The 24,553-nt window shown below is 43.9% G+C and overlaps 1 protein-coding gene across 3 annotated transcripts in view; it reads left to right on the forward strand.

Moving 5' to 3' along the window:
• The window catches only part of TMEM214 (transmembrane protein 214), a 390,212-nt gene that overhangs the window by 40,399 nt on the left and 325,260 nt on the right, over nucleotides 1-24,553 (forward strand). For all 3 annotated transcript variants that reach the window (XR_014963237.1, XM_085613232.1, XM_085613233.1), the window contains exon 4: nucleotides 17,717-17,851. Coding sequence is in view for 2 of the 3 variants with exons in the window: in XM_085613232.1 (XP_085469358.1) it covers nucleotides 17,717-17,851 (135 nt within the window). In the remaining variant the exon portion in view is untranslated. The remainder of the gene's footprint in view (nucleotides 1-17,716; nucleotides 17,852-24,553) is intronic.

Here is a 24,553-nt window from a genome sequence, read left to right on the forward strand (position 1 = left end):
TGAACCTAGCGCGATATAAGCGCAAACATAAGTGCAAGATCGCAAAGTCAATTTAACAGTCAATTAAGACATAAATCACAATATAATGTATTGAGCACTTAACTTCCTGCGTGAGTAGCAAAGAAAGAGGAACAGAAACAGGATACTGTGGCTCTTATAGGACTGTACAGGATGTGATGTATGGACAAGCATCACGGGAAATGTAGTTTTATTTGCATACAAAACTATTTTCATTGGCTGCTGAGAGTAGCAAATGAAAGAGAAGCATAATCCGAAGCCTCCGGTCCTGTAATAGAATCATGAATACATAGTCTTGGTTTGGGTTATGCCCTATTTCTTTGAAACTAAAGCATAATTGGATAAATGAGGACTTTAAAAAAAAAAAAGAAGGTAAAAAGTGGTGCAGAGTAGATTACAGTGGTGTACAGTGGAGTGGTACAGAGTAGAGTGTATTGGCATAGAGTGCAGAGTGGCGTAATGCAGAGTAAAGTGGAGTAATGTTGAATGCAGTGGAGCAGAGTACAGTGGCTTGGAGTGGTGCAGAGTGGAGTATGCATGGTGTAGTAGCAGCCATTACAGACAACCCATTTTCACTTGAAGTGACCATTACATTTGCACAGACATACAGTTTTTACGAATGAAACTATATAGCACACAAACGATGTGTGGCAATGGCATCACCTAATGTATTGATTTGTTTTGATCATATTAAACTGTTTCCACCACACTTCAGAATTAAGAAAACAATTAATTAGTGCTTTGCTAATTCTGATATATTCTAAAATGAGTGCACAGTTCATTTAGATGTTGTGCACTAGAACAAAAATCCCTTTCCTCTACTCCCAGTATCCAGCAAGATTGTCACATAAATCCTCTCACTTTGAAGTCAGATAAAGACAAGTAAACACCAAGATCCCTGGAAAGACAGAGCCTGGCATTTGACCTCGGTCTTTGAATGCACAGCAAACGTGACAAGATGAGAACACAATTTACAGTCCTGTTTACAGAAAAGAGCACTCATGTAAGAATACAAGAGAGCCAGCGTGAAAAGGCTTTGCCCCTTGGTATGGACGAACTGAACCTGGGCAGCCTAAAACAAAGTCGAGCGATAGCCAGAAATTGTGAGTTACAAACCACAAAGCCATTGGTAAGCAACGGGCAGAATGCTTTCCTAGGGAAGCTTTCTGAATGTCCCCAAGATGTTTTTAGCAAACCAGACAGTTGTGATGTCTGGTACGCTTTGAACTAAAAACAGAGCAAAGGTAAATATTGTTGATTAAGTTCCAGTTCAACTGTTACCCTGCACACAAGACGTGTCTTGCATGTGCTGCTGGTAGTTATTCTCTTTAGTCCAAGCTGGTAACCGGATAGACCACAAGTCCCATGGAGCACTGCCAAGTGAACGGGCTCATCGGCCCTTCAAACTTCAGCAGCATTCTTCTATAGTGAACATTCTTATCTCTTTTTAAACCACTTTTATTCCAGATGAATCCAAAGTTTTAATCCAGTTGAAACCGTAGTATCCACGAGTTGTCATATTGTCACTTTTATTGTCATCTTAAACATTTCAATTTGCAAAGGACGCAGACAGAGTTGCTTGCAGGAGAATTCCTCCGAATGTGACAATCCAAATACATCATGTATGTTTAAAAACCCAATGCATTTCGGGACAGGTCCCTTCGACATGGGTGACTAAAATATAAACATTGAAACAAATCTAAGAGAATGGAACTCTGTGTAACATATCTCCAACAACTGTAAACTTAACGCCACAATGGTACCTGCTGCAGATAGTAAATGCCTAAGATGCCAGCATAAACAGTGCATTCTCCCTTCCAACAGTCTATATGCATATTCGCCTACAACTTTAAAAATGAATTTTGTGGAGTGATCCCCACCTCGTGATGATAGGTTCTACTCTCATGTCAATTGCAAATAACCCTCCTACAACAACTAACATCAGATGTCTGCTCTCAAGACTGTGTTGATCTGAAAGTCTTTAAACAAACTTGCATTTACACGATAAGTGAAGAGAACACGAGAGAAACAAAATAAACGTGATGAATAATTAAAACAATTGTCTTACAAGTAAAACAGTATTGAAACATCCTCTGGACGCCAGCGTGCAGCCCCACCAACAAGCACCCTAATAATAAAATGCACACAACACCTTTATATTGCAAACCTGATTGATACCACATGACCCAACTGTTAACCTGTGAACTACGAAGGACATAAACAAAATACTTTAACGCTCCCTTCCCCGCCGTGAAATTAAATCCTGCACTCTGCCAATAAAATAACCAATGGTTTCGACAAAAGCGGCTTGATGATGCACCAATGTCCCATTCAGTCCGTGCCTGGCTATGACACAATAAATATTTGTAATACTATCGATTTACTAGCATTAGTTGAAACCAACAAGAGGTACCATGGATGCGAGGAGGTTTTCTTAATATGTGCTCGATGTTTCTCATGAAATTAATCTGCACTGTTTTAGCGCACATAGATGTTAAACAGACACGTTGTTATGAAACAAGATGTTGGGTGAAAACATAAGCATTTCATCTCATTCAAACATGGGGTGAAACTTTAGAGGGATAGAAATATTCATATAGACTTTACAAATAACAGAATGCCCACCCTACTTTAAACGTATTCTCGTTAGCCATCTCCGTTACTTTTATGGGACATGCAGTTGACGGCTTGTCTCCCCTATTTGTTTAAATCCCACTTCACAGTTACAATTTGCCATTGAGGTTAGGTCGAAAAGCAACATGAGTCGACGATCATGAAACAATATGCAGTTTCCAGATGGCTTACAGATGGATGAAAAGTTACTAACAATTTGGGGTTTTGTGTCACGGCCCACGTTAAAGCTGATTTGTGCAATCGAGGCTGGATGTTTTTTTGGTTTGCATCTCGCACCCATTAGTAAATGCAGATCCTCATAACATACAATTTGCAGTGTATGTTGCCTGAAGAGACACATCGACTCCATTGCGATTTATAGCAGTATTACATGTAGACTATTGTATGCTAACCAGTGCATTATTCAGTAATTTGTCTAGTTCTAGCTGTGTTGATATATTGGCTCTTAGAATTAGATGTGCAAGTAATAAATGTATTCCTGACTGTCAGAATAGCTGATAGAGCTATGGGTTGAATGAGATTAATTTGTATTTATAACTATGATGAATGCTAGATTAACCATAATGTTTCAGTACAGGAAAAAATCAAATTTTACATTTTTTAAAATTCTTGTGTGGCACGTGATCACACTCCAGATTTTTCTTGCACTAGCCGGCCACCTGGACCAGAATCAATCGCTAGGCAGATTCAAACAGATACTTTTAATACGTTTTCAAAACTTGCACCTAACCGGCTGCATTTAAAGCATAGCATCTTTAAAAAACAAACAAAAAAAATAGCAAGGTTGGAGTCTACAAAGAACGCACCGGAAGTGCTTTTTCAAACAAGAACTGAGGTAGAGAGGAGAATTTCCCTGTTGTACTTGGAAAAATCTTAAACTCCTTAGGCATCTGATTGCTTGTAATTATGCCTTGTTTATATGCAGCTGTGCCGATTTTCACTCCTTTCTCCCTTCATTGAATGCCATCTCTTCATTGATCATCACTATTTTATGAAGAGCCTCAGCAGCAATATGCAGGTTAAGCGTGGGATCATGGCCACTTCTTCCAAGAAAGAACCAGTGCGCCTCTAAGCTCGATACCTGTTTGTGAGAAGTTGGCCTGGTATATGATGTTCACTAGTTAAAGTGACCACCTTGTACCATGCCAAGCAACCCTTATGGTGTGGTTGTAAGTCAACCTTTTCGGACTAGCTGCCCTAGTGGTAGCGTAGGCTAAGCAGTCTTTGAGGCTAAACTCGTTAAAGCGTGTTAAGCAGGCTGTTTTACCAAATGCAACCCCCCTTTATACCAATGAAAGGACACCACACAGATATATATTGAATATATATATGTATTTATTTCTCAAAGTATCCCCTAGACTCTTTATGAGCACAGGAGCACAAATCGTTAAACAAGACAACGTTATAATATACAGAAGTTGCACTTTATATGGATGGGCCCTGGTGGCCAATCAAACCATATACTAAAATAGTGGTATAAGTACCACGAATAGGAAAGGGAAAAGGCCTAGGGCCTCTAGAATCGCTGGGCCTACAAGGAGCTAACTTCAGTTAGTGACCAGGAGGTCCACGGGTCGCGTGTGCAGTGAGGAAAGTTACACGCGGGCTCCCATAGGTTTTCAATGGGTGCGTAAAAGTTACAAAGTTACTGCAGAAAGGGTCTTCTGGATGGACTACGATCTTAAGATTCAAAACACAGACACTAGAGAGGATTCTCTACACTTGGGCACCGGAGTGCCAGCTTTACCTCACCCACAGGAAGCGGGTGCATAGGTCTCGAAGTGCGTCGGGTTTCTTCTATCGATTCAATGGAGCCTGATGACAAAGATGCTGCAGGCGGTCGGTCCAGAAGAGATGCGGTGGATCCAAGAGTGGATCGGAGTTGTAGAAGACCTGAAAGCAGAGGGGACAGTGTTCACAGTCACTAGCCAGTGACCGGCGTGGCACCAGGTAGGTACCAGGCGATGTCGGGTGCAAACAGGCAAAGAGGTGTAGCTTGTCTCCGCAGCCACGTGGTCCCTGAAGGTCGACGACGTCCAGGAGTCGAATCACGAGCAGTCCCACGCAGGCTCTCGCTGTCGGCGGTGTCGGCGACTCGAAAGAAGCAAACAAGCCTTGGCAAAGGCAGGAGTCGGCGAAGGAGAGGAAAGCTGATTGTTCTGACCAGCAAGGTCAGAGGGGCTGCTCTTTTGGAGAGCAGCTAGGGCCAGTCTGGAGCAACCAGACCAGCGTCGTTAGTTTCAAGTTTCGACGCCAAAATGGCCACTAGCCAACGGGCCAGGAACCGGGCCGGCACGTCGAGATGCAAAGTGCAGAGGGGCCCCACGCAGATCGTGGAGATGCTGGAGGGCTCACCTTTGGTGCAGATGCTGCTCGGTGGTTGGGCTTCTCAGGACCCAAAGCACAACTCGGAGGGAGCCTCTGTCGTTGCGCTTGCAGCTTGTCGTCTGTCTTTCAAGATGGCTGGCTCCACGTGTCTCGGTGCCTCCACGGGTTCCTTCTTTTCAGGGACTGTGAATCGGGCGGTGAGAGGTCTGGAGGTCCAGGTCTTGTCGGGCTCTGGGCTCGGGCTCCGGCAGGAGGCGGCGGCAAAGCAGACGTTCAATAGCTGGTTGGTGCTTGCGTTAGCAAGATGGTCACTCCCTGACCATAGGGGAGATTTCCTTCAGTCCTCTGTGCAGCAGAGCGTCGAAGTTCCCGTCTTCTTCTTGTTGTTAAGTTGATTCCAGGATGTCTGAAGTCTTAGGACACAGCTCCTACCTTTAAGCGGATTCTAGAGGCCGGACTACCTGCTAGGTCCCTCCCTAAGGGTGGGACCAGGAAGGGGGGTGGTTACACCCCCAATCCTTTGTCCAGCTCGCCCCAGGTCCGGGGCTGGTGTGCCCCAGGACCGGTTTGAACTGGCATATGCACCGAGGCTCCTTGTGAGCCTCAGGCATGTCTGGTTTCTTTCAAGCCCTACCTGACCAATACACAAAATCCTGTCTGGGGTGGTGCTCGCACCTCCCCTGGCAGGAAACCCTTTGTCCACATCTCCCAAGCTGGAAGGACTCCCAGCAGCAGGAGGGCAGACTTGTGTCTGTGGTGGCAGCATCCATTTTGTGGAGCTGAGGCTATGTCTGATTTTACCCGGGTTTCAGGTACTGTACATGTCGTGTCCCTCTAGAGGGGTGGAATGCTAACCCCGTCGCCAGAATTGGCGAGGGGTTAGTATTCCAATTCGTATGAAACCTTACTCGACATGTTTTGATAAAGCCAAACCAAAGATAGCATTTAACCGCGAGGTTCATAATGCACTTAAGAATACATGGTATGACGATATCTGGAAACAGTAGAAGGAAGTTGTTCCGACCACTGCAGACAGGCTCAGCTCATGCCAGAGCACCATCTCACATGGAACCAAGCACTCTGCCTTCAGGATTGTCAAGGCCTGCCATAGGAGTGACTCATAGGTTAACATGTGTCCCATTTAAGGCTAGGTATAGGTATACTACACCTAAGTAAGAGGTGGTTACACCAACTTACCCCAGCTGAGTGATCAGCCAGTTGTGTCAAATTTGTTAGGCCAGGCCAGGGGTGGCACAATACATGCTTCAGCCCCTGGTAGGCCTTAGATACACCAATGCCCTGGGTACCTAGTGTACACTGGTACAGGGGCTCACAGGGTGATCCAATTCCAATTGGTTATGCACCTAGGGTGCACAGTGTCAATTTAGTAGAGAGAACAGCAGACTGGGGGTCTGATTAGCAGGCCCACAGCCTCAATATGTCAAAAACCAGTGAAGCAAAAAGCAAAAATTTGGGGTGACCATAGGATAGCAGACCCTACTCTCCTACACTGTTTAAGAATGTGATTTAAGCTCAGTGCTGAGACGGATGTATAGAATTTTCAACATTCATTTATTTGCAAAAATAGGATACTGTGAGCCACATTGTTTGATCTTGCCCAGTTTTTAAAAATGTAGTGCACATCCAATTTTTTGTTTCTGTGCACTTGCAATGCTGACTTCAAATAGTAGCAGGTAGTGGTGGCATTAATCAGTTACAGTTTAAGGCTTACTGGCACTGGAGGCTTCCAGATTATGTTGATTGGATAGATATCAGTGACTGATAAAAAAATAATGTTAACAGACTATCAAAATATATGTAAATAAAAAAAATGTTTTAAATTATTTTTTTTTAAATGATTTGTAAATGTGAAAGAATATGAAGTTGGAGGCTAAAAATGAAGTTGGTATCTTCAGATTGATTAGTGGGAGTAGTGCAAATGCATCAACCTCAATATAGTGTGGGAAACTTGTGGCCGCAATTAAATTTAGAAAAGCACTGATCTCCCTATTAAAAATTGCAATTTTCATTTTTTTAAAAAAATATTTGTTTGTGAATTAAATCATGTGTGTGTTTGTTTGATGAATGCTTGTTTCTGTGTATTGTTTTGCAGTTCAAGTCATCGAAATTGCTTACGCAGCGGTCCCCGGATTCAAATAATGATTCAGTGGGGATCCCTGGAGTTCAGTAATAATTACTTCGGGGTCCACAGAAGTCAAAAGTTTAAGAACCACTGCTCTAGGTAGTAAGCTTTGAGAGAGATGGTGGCGACTGGAGACCTGCATGAAACCAGATGAAGAGTAGATTCAGACAATGGTTTTTTGTCTCCGCAAAGATAGGTGATTAAGTAAAGCAAGAGAGAATTCTACCAGAATTAATGAATGACTGGCATGACTAAGGCTGACAATCTTGCTGGGCTACACCAAGCAATGAATGTAACTGTAGAGTGTCTGTGCGTGTGAGATGCACACATTCTGTTACTGTAAATAATTGTAACTATTCTTGTTTGGCGATTTTAGTACGCTCACAAATTGAATGGTCTTTTTGGAAGTCCTAATTATTATCTTAATCCAATTTGATGGTGGAATTCAGAGGCGACGCTGTCCCAGTTAGGTTAGTACTTGTGACTTGCAGATGCCAAATTAATCTCTATAGTGTAGGTGCAGCGGACTGAGCTTTCACTAGCTTAGATTAATTGGATAACAAGATAATAGGAGTATGTGCTTTTAGCTTAGCTTATCTAGCGAGGAATAATGAGACTGAAACCTTAAACTCCTTTTCTGATGGACAGGGACGCTTGTGTAGTGCTCTGGTTTTTTGGCGGTCATATTAACGACCCATATGTGCAAGAATATTATCAAATTAAGCATATGTATGGCATGGGACCAATGCAAAATGTAAGGTTTCCATACTTCAGTCATTTTATGCACATAACCAAAATAGGAGCGAGCTAAGATAGCTAGATGCATACAAAAATGGGTACAATACATTTGGTCTTCTATTTAAATATATCCACTGCATCTTCCGATATGGAAAGCTGTTCAAACTTGGTTAGTTATAGAGTAGATTGAGGTGTCAAGGGACCAGCAAGTGGCGTTTAATGAACATTACAATTTGTCTGAAGTTATTTGATGGTGGAGAGCTCCTTCAAACACTTGAACTGCTTTGTTGAACATTACAAGTGAGGTAGAAAATTTCTGGTGGTTTCTAAATGCCTTCATTGAAAAATGAGCAGTGTGGCATTATGTCCGTGGATCCACCAATGCTAATATTTTAATCTTGCCAGAAAGAGTCACTAGCCTCCTGCTAACAAGGTACTTCCTTCTTTCTCCCGACTGCCATGCACAGTGTTATAATTGGATGGCAATTACTACTGTTTCTAACACAATCTCGTGGGGAAATACAGGTAGGTGGCAGTGGTGAACACCAGCTCCAAGCTGGCTCTAGACTCCACTTCCCTCTTCCCCTGATCCACGTCCCAAGGCTCTGGTTTCTCCCCAAACTACCACACTTTTATGGTTCCTGGTGCTCCAGTGGTATTTTCATTTTGTATATGTGAGTTATCATAATCTTGAGTTTTACCTGCAGTATTTACCAGGGCATGGGCACAGATTCTTTACCGCTTTCTTGAGTCTGTGCAAAGGACAGATGCAATTTCCCCATTTTGATGTAGATGGCCTTTTCCCACTTTGACTAATTATATAATTGCCCTGTCCGCCTAGATGCCATCCTGGAGAAAGATCAAGTGGAGGACATTCCACGTCAGCCATCTTATTGAGCGGTATCCAACTTGATCCTGCTGATATCCAAACGCTGTCCACCACGAGTTGGGCTTGGAAGAAACGTAACCATCTAATCTGGGCAATCCCCCTATATTCTCCTCTACTTCCAGTGGCTAAGAACACTTGGATGCTGCCTAGCCGGGAACGAGTGGTGCAACGCACACTTGGCAAATTAGACCAAAATACTATGGGAGATGTCTTCCTTGTTTGTTTTTTTTGTTGTTTTTTTTTCTTCAGAGTTTTATATAGCGCGAACTTGACCCAAATCTGGTATCGGAGCGCTTTACATAGCACCAGTTGCATTAGATGAGGTCACATTCATTTTTGTTAGGCACGGGGAGACTTTGGGATTTGCCCAGAATCGCAGGATGTTCAGCGTCATTGGTTATGGTGAGAAGATAACTAATAGTTGCATCTTCTCACACACGACAATGCCAGATTTTACCAAGCCACACAGATGGATCTTTTCCTCATGCGCTGCCTCCATGCCGCTCTTTGTGCCTATATCCCCTCATACCTCACAGCTCCTGATGATTTCTCCCTTTAGACTATTGATATCGGCCTCTGAAAGTGGTGGGGGCTGATTTCCAATCTTTAGAAAGTCTATATGTCACTGAAGCCCACCTACGACCCGAAGAGGACAATGGGGTAGTGTACTGACTGACACAGAATAATACTATTGCTGTCCGCAGATTAAGCTTGCACCAATTTAAATTCCTGCACAGGGCATACGTTACCCCCAGCACACTTGCCAAAACAGAACCCACTAGGTCTTCCAGCTGTACAAAGTGCAACATGCCTGACTCTGATTTTGCACACCTTACATGGACTTGACTACACATTGGGGCTTATTGAAGTGCGTTATTTGAATGTGTCTCCCTAATGACAAACGTTATTCTTCTCCCAGAACCCCTTCTGGCGCTCCTAAGCTAAGTTGCAGACATCCCTAAATTGATTCGTAGATATATGCCAAATGCACTACTGCTGGCCAAAAGGTAAGTATTGTTGCACTGGGGAAGGAGGATTCGTCCCACTACTAGGGTGTGGCTTAACAGTATGGTTTATTGCAGCTCCACCAGTGAAGTATATGCTATGTTGCAACCCCCTACCTCCCAGCCGAAAGATGTTTGGCAACCTCTCAGGGACTGTTTGTTAACCATTGACACCAATTCACACTGTTAATCTCACCTAAGTACAGTTGAACTCCATTAACACAAGGCTATAAATCCTTGAATGCTCCTCTTGACATTAATCTTTCGATTGTGTGCGCTCCGCCTTGAATGGTTTCTTTGATTCTTGTATCTGCTGGTATTATCAATGTCTTGTTCCCTCCAAGCCTTCAATACTAGATTGACGTACAATTTGCCTGTGTATATGGGCCCTTGTTCTTTGTAAAAACCTATTGAAAATCTGTAAATAGTTTTTTTTAAACTATTGAAATTGCCCTGAGGGCTCTCTGCAACATTGAGCACATGCGGGCTTTGGGTGACATTAAGTTTGTGATATCACACCCCACCTGAGAGGCCTGCACTGGCTCCCCGTCAACAAAAGGATCACCTTCAAACTCCTCATCCACGCACACAAAGCACTAAACAACACCGGACCCACTTACCTCAACAACTGACTCAGCTTCCACACCCCCACCCGAAGCCTCCGCTCAGCCAACCTCGCCACAGTCCCCCGCATCCGGAAAACCACTGCTGGCGGCAGATCCTTCTCCTACCTCGCCGCCAAGACCTGGAACACTCTCCCCACCATCCTATGACAGACCCAGGACCTGCTGTCCTTCAGAAGACTCAAGACCTGGCTCTTCGATCAGTAGCGGCCCCCCCTCCCCAGCGCCTTGAGACCCTCTCGGGTATGTAGCGCGCTTTACAAATGCAGCGATTGATTGATATCGTAATTTGCTTTTGGGGAAATTGAAAGGCAAGTACTTGCCCCCTAAATGTACGATCCCAATAGTGATATATCTAATTTCGTAATGTTATTAGTTGAAGTCAGATCTTTCCAAGCAATGTTAGGCAAGAGACAAGTTGAGGATAATAGGGTGGCCTCTTTTTAAGCCTCTGGGTTAGAATGATCTTAATACCTAGCGAAGATTTTGTTGATAAAGCAGTGCCATAAATGGAGTACTATGTATATAAAACTAGTCTCGAACATTCTTTCTGCACCTAATTCCCATAACTCTGAAAAGTCAGAACTAGTTGCAACTGTAGGGCTTGATTTAGATCTTGATGGATGGGTACACCGTCACAGCGGTGAGGGGTATCTGATCTGCAGAAATATAAATCCCATAGGATAAGTATAAGTAACCCATCTGCAAGGTCTAAATCAGGCTCTTAGTCTATACTAATATGATATTTTGATGTTAATTTTAATGTTTTACAAGGCTATATGCATATCCTGTTATTCAGAAAACAAAAGCATCCAAACTGTTTCCAGAGATGGCTGACTTGCTTGCCTGGCCGTTTGAGCATGTGACACAGCTATCCATTTTGTTGACAGTATACCCGTAAAATACAGACCTTCTTTAGGTAAATATCGCTGGGACAATAGAGTAGCCGTGTGCTTTACAAGTGCCATTTGATTTGAGTATCCCACTCCTAATGTTCAAATATGATTTATAGTGAAAACTATATGTATTTTATTATAGTGATTTTCTGAAGGTCAATCTACATATGGCAATTGATAAACACATAGGCAAAGGCATTTGCTCCAGAGGTTTGAGGCCTCAATCTAAAGGCGCAGTAACATGAATGTTCGTATGGTATAGAAGAGTTTGCTAAAAGACCAGAAGTAGCAAAGCGGTCTAGAATCCATGTACAGGTAACTTAGGAGCAGAGATACTAAGGCATTAAAGAGTGATGATGCATGTTTAAACAAGTCACAGAACATGATAGTTGGGATGAAGTGACAGAACAAGTATTGCTGTTGTCTAAGATATGAAGAAATTATAAGAGAAGCTGATTAACTGATATAAAGGAAAGTAAAACAGTGTACAGGAGTTTGCAGCAGAATTGTAGGAGCACCGAAGTGTGCCAGAAATTGATTTGAACTAATATTACAGATGAGTGAAGTGGTAGCTATCGTGCCAAACAGAACATAAATCAAACAAATTTAAAGATATGAAAACGGTCAGGAGACTAACTGACCACAGTAGAACATCGAAGTAGAGCTAATCTTAGCATTTGCATTCCAGAATAAATTTACAGTGGATAACAAGTCAACTTCTATGTAGAAAACGGGTACAAGAACACCTTTTTTCTAGAAATTTGACAGAAAAATATATACATGCGGTAAGCAAGATAATATAGAACCCTTTAAGGGAACTTCTATCCTACTACCAAAACTGTTGTATAATATAAAGGAAAAATTACTCTCCTGTCCATATCCTCTGGCACGCCTATGCACACCGCAATCATCCTAATTTTTTCACACTTTTATCCCTTGTCCACAGTCTACCCCACTGGCACTCTTTATCCACCATAAGAACTGTCTTGCAGTTCTATTAATCTGTCCTGTTTATCCTCACTACTTTCCCACTCGCCTTATATCCACTTTAACATGTCTTTTACATTTAATGTGTCTTTTGGGATCCATGAATCGCCTCCATACTCCTACAACAAAACTCACTTTTTTCAACATCCTTCTACAAGTTCCTTGGATTTCGTCTGCATTTTTGATGGATTTTTCTTACTGCAGCTTCTTTGCCTTTTTGATAATCCCCTGGTGCCCGACTGGATCTGCGCACCAGTAGGTGGTGCTGTGTGGCTCTGTGGTGACACCACACTTCCCCAAAAGTGACAGAGCAGAAGCACGCATGTCGGTTCATTTCTTTCCTCATAGACCTGCACAAGATGTGTCTGGAGTGTCTGGAATGGACTCTAAGTCATGCAAGAAATGTGCCCTAATGCATCCTTAGGCGATTCAGCATTGAGCTCTAAGCTGTTGAGCACAATTGTCCATAGTCTCCTGAATCCAAATTAGTTGTCCGTTATTCCTAGCTGCAGGTCTAACCTGACACAGTCTCTCCCTACATGGTTTATTGGTTGGCATGTGCAGACCCTGGCACAGACTTGTACTCTAGCGCCAAGGTCCATGCCAGTTCCTTCCATACTAGTACGGGTTGATCATCCAATACTGATCTGACACAAACCGATGCCTGCCTGATCGAGGCCTAAAATTTCTGGAACCCAACCTGTGGTTATACAGACAGATTCCAACCCAATATCTTTGCCCCTGCACTGATAACCAGTAAAGAAATTCACCCTATTTTTTATTTAGACCCCGTTCTAGAACACCATATCTTCTTCAAGACATTGATGATGAGAAAGGGCAAAGGTTCCTCACCAGCCATTACACTGAGGATTCAATGCATGTAAAAAAATAATATGGAAAGAGCTAGACACATCTCCTCAAATAAAGCTAGACTTTCCTACTGTGCAAAACGCTTTGTTTATAGTTGTGGTTCGAAGGGCAGGTGAACCATTAGCTGCCCACTGTAGAGAAATAAACAAATGTATTTGAGATTCTGCAACCTTTTGGCTACAGCTGTAAGCCATACTCATGCCCACCAACCAGCAGTTAGGCATTATAGACGGATCAGCACTCCCATATACAGACTTCCTACCTACGCACCCAACCCCAGAGAGCCTTATTATTTGAGCAACTACAAGCAAGGTTAATTCATATTCCTTTCCAACCAAATTTCTAGATAGACAGTCGACAAAAGAATTTATGCTTTCGCTGACAGGGTGTGTATTTTTTCGCCCATTCTAACATTTGGATCCATTAATGCAGTTTGCCTTCAGAGTTGTTAGTGTTCCTATTTTAAGACATGGCCAGTGACATCTTGCCGGTCATCCCAGGGGACACCAGGCCCTCACTTGCCCAAACAATACAAAATGTGCAAGTTCTGAGCTGGCCTGGACACTATGGACTTCTTTAGCAGAGGTATTGGCACCTCTGTTGTGCTCAAAATGCATGACTGAATGCATTCATTTGGGTTTTCTGGATATTGGAAATGTCCATTGATAGTTCCAGGCTGTTTAGAGAAAAGGCGAATTTGATGCTGGAATGATTCAAGGATAGTCATGCCACAGCATGATCTTTGGGGGCTGCTGACACCAGCTAAGCAATTTCCCCATCAAAATAGAAATTTCAGAGGTTCGTCCAGTGTCTAGCTTACAGGCAAAGCCAGCCCTCCTAACCTGTAGAGCAACACCCAACCCAGTCTTGTGGAGGCAGCGGAAGTGCTACCAGTAGACAATGCTCAAAGCAACAGGGACATTTGTCTTCGAATTCTTCCTCCCCTGCTGCAGCAGCTTCCAGTTTGCTTTAATTTATCCTCACAGACTCCTGCTTGACTGGTAGGAGACAGAATACAACATTCAACGCTTTGCCCCACACCTGCCCCTTTGCTGGAGATGTATCACGTCTGACAGGTGGTGTGCCATTCATGTCCTCCACACCTCACTTCCTCCCACACTGAAGTGACTTTCGAAGGATCACAACTCAACCTAGTTACATAACGATTAGGGTGCTTTTCAACACAGTACAGTCATGTCCATATTTCAGTAACCTTTTGGACAGAATTTTAGACTTTTCTACTTCTGTTTAAGAATATCGAAATCTTGATTTAATTTGCCATGAATTATAGTAAGTCATTACTTCTTATGCACTATAGGTTACCTCTAGCACTATCAGGCACACCACTCATGTTGTCTTGTTTACTTTCTATAGATTTACCATTCTTTTTTTTTTACACTTCTCTAAATAATATCATCTCAACACGAAGACATTAATGATGAGCAACTTTCCCTGTTACTTTGTCCACATGTCATTTGCCCACTACATTTCTGGCATTTTCTACTTTCTCATGGGGTTCCCTCTGCAGTATCCCTCAACTCATTGAATTATGGCAACATCCAAAGACCATTGATGTGACACTTCAGTGGTGTTTAACATTTGTCTCTGTTTCCTTGGCATGACTTATGTTATTTTCATGATTGTAAATATTTACGCCCTTTGTTTCTAACTCTACTGTGTTTAATTAATGTTCCTGAAGGAGCTGCAACTGTAGTTGATTTACTTATAGTATGCAGGCACTAGTTGTGTTCATTACTAATATCTACACAATGGTATTTGTTGTGTAAGGTTACACCCGACACAGTAGGTGTCTCTTTCCAAACCACACTCATCGTGACGGTTATTACGTCTATCGTTTGCACTGTTTTATCCTGATGCTTGGACTGGAAGTTTATAAGTACTTTTCTTTTCCATCCCTGACAAAGTCATGTGATTATTTCCAAGAGACAAAAATTTGCTGACTGGCAAATATTTGCTCCACAAGAGAACACACAAATAAAATAATTACTTTTACAGACTCGCATAACTCTTAGTTTGTTATGACTTGCTACTCTAAGTCACCCTTCCTCAGCTGAGCATCCCTCCTGTCTTTATAACCCTATAACTTAACTGGGTGGAGAACTCTGGCAACCCAATTGTTTCTCTTCTACATTGAGCTATACGCTAAGGCAAATTTGTTGCCTGGAATGGTGCCCAACACACCAATCCCTTACAAGCGAACCTTTCTGATGTTATTTTGGAAAATAATGAAAGAATAAACAAAAGAACAAGGGAGGGGCCCCTCTACGCCAAAGGGACAGGGCACCAAATTGACCACAAGTCAAAATTGAACAAATTCCCTTTGGATGTGTTCAACGAAGCCCAATAACAAATCGTGCGCCATTCATGCCAGATTCAACTAATATCACCAAGAGTCCTAACTATATTCAATATACACATTTATTTTTCTTTCATTAAAACCAGTTAAAAATATATCATAAATAAAAATAGTGCATTCAATGTGACAATAAATATAGATACAACAAATAGTCCTATCTCAAAATTCAAGGCGTTCCTGTGGTGGGCACATTTAAAGGGTTATTTATCTGCCTTTTCTTCCCTTCCGTGTTTACCTGGCCAACCATATTTAAACTATTGGTTTTGATGCGTTTTATAAGAAGGTTTAAGATGGCACTACACAGGGTTACAGCAAGCCAAACGCACCATGTATGTGCGCACAAGAGCTTTGCTGGCGAATTTTCTGGATGCAGTCTAGCTCTTGGGAATAGTCTAAAGATGAAGAGTGTGCTATCAGACTATTATCCAGATAGAATATTACCGAAGGTAAGTAACTTGTTATTCTTGTGCTTCTCCACAACCCTTGTGATCATATATCCTCTGCTTCAGCCAGTCAGGACTCCACTTGAACGAAGCCTGCAGCCTCTGAACATATCAAATGGGGACATTTCTGTTGTCAAATGTAGAGTGGTCCTCTGAGCCCACAAAGTACTGTTCAGAGCTTTGTCTGTGGCCATTCCGTAGCTTCTGGTTCACAGTTGGCGCTCCACCACCAACCTATTAATAGTTGTTTTTTTTCCACAACAAAATGTTATCCTCAACAGCCAAAAGACGCCCGACAGGGCGTTGCACAAAAACAGCATTAGGTACATATCACGGATATTGATGTTGACATTTTGCAGCAAGTTACATAATGAAGAATGAAGAATTCTGTTCAACTTGCCATAATAACAAATAAAAGTGTCACCCATCTACAATAAATATAAAGCATAGAAGGTCCATCTAATACGGATAGGTCTACAAACCTATCAATAGGTTTTACAAGACCATTTGCCTTGGGGTAGTGCAATGCAATCCTTACACACCCTTGGAATACTTTGCATTTCCCCTGAAATACACTTGACACCATAGTCCAAAACAATTTCACTTGGCGAACCTGCATGACACAAATTATTCTAAAAAAAACTTAATGACTGACAAAGTGTTAAACTCACACAAAAAAAACGAACCCAGTCCATTCACAGTAACAATATGTAATAATAATACAAATCTGTTTCCAACTTTGCTAAGGACTATTGATTCGACCTACAAAATCCAACAGCAACTTGGACCAGCAACATAATTTAGCTGGTTTCATTGGTGATACCAATTTCTTAAGGTGTTTATCACTACTGAAGCAAACTACACAGTGTATTACTTGGTTTACTATATCCGCTAGATCCTGTAATCTGGATGGTGATATGGTATTCATGTATTAAATTGAGTTGTGCTCACTAACAAGTTGTTTTGGCAATGAAAATGCTAGAAGCCAGCAGGATGATTTATTTCCCAGATTCTTTATTTGGGAGACTCAAAATAATGATTTACAGCAGGTTTGACTTGACATCTCTTAATTCTACTTCCTCTAGGATGGATTAATGGAGCGGCTTTTGGCAGTGTGTAATGTGAGCTTGTACTGCTGCTGCTTCTGTTGTGCTTTTCCTGAATGGGAGAAGCCTTCTTTGCTGTAGTCACTAGTATATGTGTGTCTGTTATTGTACGTGTTCTCTGTGTGCGTGGGAATAGTGCACTGCTGTTTTGCATGTTATGGGTAGCAGTATTGTATATATTTGTGACTCTTAATAAAGACTTTTCACCCCGCAGAAGGCAATGTGCTTGGCTTTCTCAATGTTTATCAAAATATTGCATGCTGTGCAGAATAGTCTCTGTGCACACGGGACAAATTAGTGTGATTTGTAATTGTTAGGAAGGATAATTTGTACTTTTTGTAACCCAAGTTATCTCTTTCCTATAACACTCTAATCTGTCATGGCTACTGCGTTTTGTGAATTACTTGTACATTTACTCAATTTTCAGTCTTGGTTGTGACTTATTAAACCCTGTTCATTTTGTATTATTGTAAATTAAAAGTGAACTCCCCTCTTACTTATGTTGAAAATCGGTGTGTTGTATTTAAAATGCCCAAGAGTGGAAACTGCACAATGTCATTAAGTAAACTGAACTTCTGTACTTGTAACTGTAGCGGCTGACAGTGTCTACAGGGATAACTGGACAGAAACAAATGTTAATATCTCTCTACTTGTCCCCAGATTATCCCTACTGTCTTGCAAGCAAGGAGTTGAAGTCAATAATCCGGTCTCTACTGGCAAAGAGCTCCGATGCTCTGGAGCTCTTTCTTGATCACTGTATTTTTACAATGCTGCAAGAACAGGACAAACCCTGTGGTAAGAACATAAATCTGATTAAATCTCAAGGAATGTTAGGATTGAAACTGAGAGCATGCTAGCATCCAGATATCCTCTTCAATGTTTGTGATCTCACACTGCTTCGGCTATTGGAAGAACAATTTGAAATCAGTCCCTACTTTATACGTTGTATCCTTTTATTTCCTATCTCGTCGCTTAGATTTGGGCCAAAGGATGAAGCTTGTGAGTTGAGGAAAAATTAGACCGAACAAAGGATCTTGTCTCATTGCATAGCATAATGAAACAGTCATATTGCCTAAATGTTTGTTTTGTTGAACATAAGCTATTGTCACTGATGTGATATTTTTACTTTTAGTGATAGAGAACTTCCTGAAGGAAAAGATTTGGGGTTTTACGACCAAGATTTCCATTTTTATGGGGTATCATCAGTTGTCAAAGGCAAAAAATTAAGTTCCTGTGTTCATCAGCAGATGAAGGGAGAAGGCTTCACATCCGTTGCTTGCAATCAGCATAGTTAAAGAATTTAACATTAAAAAAACGTAGAAGGGAAAGCATTTATATAATACAGCAAATGGGAAACAAGACCAAAAACCTGTGCTGCTCCCCACAATAGTTTTCGCGACTGTGATTCAAACAGGGGTTGGCCAAACTCCCCAAGTTCCACTGATCATGAATCCAATGTAGTACAATGTCCAAAATCTTAATCCACCTCCTTCATTTGGGATTCCATGCCTCAGCGTGGTGGAACTAAATGTTCGAGGCATATGAGCTGCAGACTACACACTTTTGCATAGATCGCCATCTAGTGTTGGGCCCGGATGTTTGCAGTTTGTTTTTCCTCTTGGAAAGTCTTTGGAAGTCACGAGGTCGGTGACTCCTCCCTTGGTCCGTATTGCGCATGGGCTTCGGCTCCATCCTCTGACTGGTTTTTTCCGCAATCGGGCTCGGATGTAATACTTCGCGCTCCGGTTCCGAACATTTCCAGGTCGACGATCGAAGCGGAATCCTCGCTCTTCGTGGTATTGTTCAGATCCTGATCTCCTCAATCACCTTCTCTTCGACACACCTTCGATTCCAGTCGTCGACGGCGGCCTTCGGGCCTATCCAAGCTCCGGTCCCGGCTGATGGAAAGAACTCCATTCAAGAAGTGCCCTCGGTGTGGGTCCAAATTTCCCCACACCGATCTTCATGAGGTGTGCAACCTCTGCCTCTCCCCTGAACACGAGGCTCGAGACTGTCCCGCCTGCAAGTCTTTCAGATCGCAAAAGACTATTCGAGATCGAAGGGCCAGACGAAACATGGCGCACTCCTCGACCTCCGTTCCAGTCGACATCTTCGGGGACGTCCTCGAAGCTCCGGGACAGCAGCACACCGAAGAGGACCTCGTCAGTGCTTCCGAAGCCGACGACTCGGATGTGGAGGACATCACCCCGGCGCAGAGGGTCGTGAGTAAAATACCCCCTCCCACACCCGTGCCGACACCCAAAAAGGCTTCGGTCACGTCTTCGCCTCCTGGCCTAGGCAAGACCAAAGACAAAGCTTCCAACACCCCACCTTCGGGCCCGGTGAAGAAGCATAATAAGCCTTCCGGCGGCTCGGGCTCGAGCCAGCCTGCCAGCGGTGCCGATAAACACACTTCGGCACCGAAAAAGAGACCGGCCTCCACCTCGACACCGAGCTCCGCACCAAAGCCCTCTGTGTCGAAACCCAGCCTCTCGGTACCGACCAAACATCATAAGGCCCTCGGCACCGACACTCCCGCGCCGAAGCCAGCCTCGGCGCCGACCAAAAAATCAGAGGTTCCAAAAAAGCACGGCACGGACAAGTCTAAAAAGCCATCGGCCCCGAAATCTTCGGCGCCGACCGAACAACCATTGTCTCAAGAACTGTTTACACCGGATCCTTTGCAAAAGACACTTACCAAGGATCCAAAAACTGGACATTTGGCACTTTCTTCTAAAAAGAGACATTTAGACAAACCATTTCCACCTCCACCTTCAAAGAGGAAAGACTGTGCTACCTCCCCTTTCAGAGTGCTTTCCCCATCTCCTCCACCCTCTCCACCTCCGCCCCATCTGCCTTCTCCACCCCTGCCTCATCGCTCTCCGACCCAGTCTCCAGACCATGATGAGCAGGGGGACCCATACTACGATCCAGCAGATGTGCCACAAGACCCCACCCCTACAGGATCCCCAGACCCATAATAATCCAGACATTCCAGATGTCCCACAAGATGACCTTTATCCATCCAGGCCATCTCCATCAGAAGGCTCATTAGGTTTTCACCACCTACTTCAGAGGGCGGCACATTATCACGGGGTAGAGTTACACACTGACCCGGTAGAGGAAGATTTCCTCCTCAACAGCTTTGATACCGCACATAGGTCTACTTCTATACTACCTATGCTCAAAGGGGTAATAAAACATGCGCCAGAGGTTTTTAAAGACCCTGTCAGGGCTAGGGTCCTAAACCCACGCATAGAGAAAGTATAAAGCTGCCCCCACAGATCCTGCCTACATCAAAGGGCCAGCGTCACTGGATTCCCTAGTGGTATCCACTGCACGGAAGAGGTCAAATTCCCAGGCGTCAGGCGAAGCACCACCACCTGACAAAGAGTCAAAGCTACTGGACGCGTCAGGAAAGCGCACTGCGTCACAGGCAGCCAATATATGGCGTATCGCCAACACCCAAGCGCTATTGGCCAGATACGACAGAGCGCATTATGATGAACTAGAAACCCTCATGCACCATCTTCCAGAAAAATACAGAATTAGGGCCAATGAATTAATTCAAGAGGGTAAGACCATAACTAACACCTCTATACGCTGTGCCTTAGACGCAGCAGACACAGCCTCCTGGGCCATTAACACTAGCGTCCTCCTCCGTCGCCATGCTTGGCTGAGAGTTTCAGGCTTTAAACCTGAGGTACAGGCCTCCATATTAAATCATCCATTTGATCAAGAACACCTGTTCGGTCCAAAGGTAGATGAGGCCCTCGAGAAGATGAAGAAAGACACAGATACAGTGAAATCTATGGGATCCCTGCAGTCACACCCTCCTAGGCGCTCCTTTCGCCGCTCTTCCTTTCGGGGCACGGGCAGAGGCTACTCCTCAGACAGCGCATCCACTTCCTACAAATCCCCTGCTCAATCCACCTTCACAAGGGGTTATCAAAGAGGCGGGTATAGAGGCAATAACAATAAAGGCAGAGGCAAAACAAATACCGCCCGCTCTGCCACACCGCCTACCCAATGACTTCCCCCTGCTCCCTCCAGAACATCCCACTCCTGTCGGGGGCAGACTACAACATTTCCTTCAAGTCTGGGAGTCCATCACATCAGACAGATGGGTGACCCAAATTATTCGTTCAGGGTACTGCCTAGAATTGACATCTACCCCCCCCAACATTCCACCCAGTCAACGCCCAATGTCACAAGAACATTCCACGTTACTAAAACAGGAGGTAATCTCCCTCCTACAAAAAGAGGCGATAGAACAAGTCCCCGCCAATCAGCAAAATTTAGGGGTCTACTCCCAATACTTTCTGATACCAAAAAGAGACGAGACTCTATGACCTATCTTGGATCTCCGGCCTCTAAACACATACATAGATTCGGACCATTTTCACATGGTAACACTTCAGCAGGTACTTCCGCTCATCTCCCAGACCGACTTTCTCACCACACTGGACTTGAAAGACGCATACTTTCACATTCCGGTACACCATGCTCACAGAAAGTACCTCAGATTTGTAGTGGACGGGCAACACTACCAGTTCAAGGTGCTCCCATTCGGGGTCACAACAGCACCAAGGGTATTCACCAAGTGCCTAGCAGTAGTGGCGGCACACCTCCGAAGACAGCACATTCACGTCTTCCCATATTTGGATGACTGGCTAATAAAAGCCACATACTACAACCAATGTGTACATCACACCGCCACTACAATCCAACTACTTCACCAGCTAGGTTTCACGGTGAACCACCAAAAGTGCCAGCTAATACCATCCCACACAAAGCAATACCTCGGTGCCACCATAGACACCTCAAAAGCCATAGCCTACCCCCAATCCTGCCAGGATTGCAAGCATTCAGGCTTTGCGTCAAAGATTCATACCTCAACACTCTCTCCCAGCAAGAGTGTTTATGCAACTGATGGGGATGATGGCCTCTTGCATTTTCATAGTGCCTAATGCAAGACTCCAGATGCGTCCACTCCAAGAGTGCTTAGCGCGCCAATGGAACCAGGCCCAGGGGCAACTGACAGATCTGGTGTTGGTAGACGGTCGCACCCATCGCTCTCTGCAGTGGTGGAACACCACGAATCTTTCCAGAGGTCGACCGTTCCTGGACCCGGTTCCACAAATAATCCTAACAGACGCATCGCTCTCCGGCTGGGGAGCTCGTCTATTACACCTCACAGTGCAGGGCACATGGACGCCGTAACAAAAGTTACTCCACATCAACCATCTGGAGTTGCTGGCAATCTTTCTACCCCTAAAATCCTTTCACACTCACATTTTAGACAAGGCAGTCCTTATTCGCACAGACAACATGACGGCCATGTACTACATTCAAAAACAAGGCGGCACACACTCTCCACAGCTCTCTCAACTAGCACAGAGCATATGGAGATGGGCATTCCACACAAAATCTTTCTCCTAGCCCAACATGTCCCAGGAGTCCAGAACACCATGGCAGATCTGCTCAGCAGACAAACGCAGCAGATCCATGTGTGGGAACTTCACGCGCAGGTTCTTCACCCGTTCTTTTAGATGTGGGTGCATCCACACATAGACCTCTTCGCCCACCACGAAAACAAAAAATGCCCAAGCTTCGCCGCCAGATACCCACACTCATTGTCCAAAGGCAATGCGATATGGATGAACTGGTCAGGCAAATTTGCGTACGCCTTTCCACCTCTCCCACTAATTCCATTAGTGGTACGAAAGCCACAACAGCACTCCCTCACACTGATTCTAGTAGCTCCAACATGGGCCAGACAACCGTGGTACACCACGCTGCTGGAACTCTCGGTAGTGCCACACCAAAAGTTACACCTCTCACCATGCCTCCTAACCCAGAACCATGGAGAGATCAGACACCCGGACCCAGCTCAGCTCAACCTTGCGATCTGGCTCCTGAGATCCTAGAATTAGGATACCTTAAACTCCCCCCTGACTGTATGAACGTCATCAGAGAAGCTAGGCGCCCTACTACTAGAGCCTGCTACGCGGCAAAGTGGAAAAGATTTGTTGTTTATTGCCATAACAACACAATCAACCCTCTAGACGTATCTATACAGCACATCATATGCTACTTACTCCATCTACAAAGGTGTAACCTAGCATATACATCCATTCGGCTACACCTCGCAGCAATTGCCGCTTACCTACAAAACAGACAGCACCTATCACTTTTCAGAGTGCCTGCTATTAAAGCCTTCATGGAAGGCCTCAAACGAATAATTCCCCCCAGACTACCACCCTCACCTGTGTGGAACTTAAATATAGTTCTCACAAGGCTAATGGGACCGCCTTTTGAACCTTTGCATAAATGTGAACTGCAATTTCTCACATGGAAAACAGCTTTCCTTGTAGCCATCACTTCCCTTAGAAGGGTCAGTGAGATACAAGCACTTACTACACAAGAACCTTTTCTCCAAATGCACCCGAACAAGGTTGTCCTCCGTACTAACCCAAAATTCCTACCCAAAGTCATTTCCCCTTTCATCTAAACCCATCGGTAGAATTACCGTTTTTTTTCTCGCAACCCCAAACTGTTGCAGAAAGGGCTCTACACACACTGGATGTTAAAAGGGCCTTACTTTACTATATCCAGAGAACACAACCTTTCAGAAAGACAAAACAACTATTTGTCTCTTTCTCTCCACCACATAAAGGCAACCCCATCTCTAAATCAGGGATAGCTAGGTGGATTGTAAAAAGCATACAGATTTGCTACCACAAGGCAAAACGCACGCCATCTGTTCCCCCTAAAGCCCACTCTACAAGAAAGATAGGGGCTTCTATGGCTTTTCTAGGGAACATCCCATTAGATGATATCTGCAAAGCAGCTACATGGACAACACCGCACACTTTCACGAAACATTACTGTGTAGATGTGCAAACCAAGCAACAAGCTAGTTTGGGCCAGGCTGTACTAAAAACACTTTTTCAAACCACTGCAACAGTTACCGGTGGTCGCCGCTAGGGTTGGGAACTGCTATATAGTCTATGCAAAAGTGTGTAGTCTGCAGCTCATATGCCTCGAACGGAATATGCTACTTACCAGTATGCAGCTATCTGTATCTGTTCCAGTCTATCTTATTTAGATACAACACACATGGGTTTCTTCACTATTATTACTACGCTCCATCTTTCCCTGTTGGCGAAAAACAATCTGAGGATGGAGCCGAAGCCCATGCGCAATACGGACCAAGGGAGGAGTCACCGACCTCGTGACTTCCAAAGACTTTCCAAGAGGAAAAACAAACTGCAAACATCCGGGCCCAACACCAGATGGCGATCTATGCAAAAGTGTGTAGATCTGCAGCTCTACATGCCAAGAACAGATGCATACTGTTAAGTAGCATATTCCTTTGGCAGAAACCTGGGCACCTAAAGCACCGCAGGCAGCTGTGTTGGACATGGGTAAGAAAACCAGGGAAATGTATTGTTGTCATCTCATACCTATGAAAAAACTGACTTCAGATCAGTT

The sequence above is a fragment of the Triturus cristatus genome, chromosome 6 (genome assembly GCF_964204655.1).
Source record: "Triturus cristatus chromosome 6, aTriCri1.1, whole genome shotgun sequence".
NCBI lineage: Eukaryota > Metazoa > Chordata > Amphibia > Caudata > Salamandridae > Triturus > Triturus cristatus.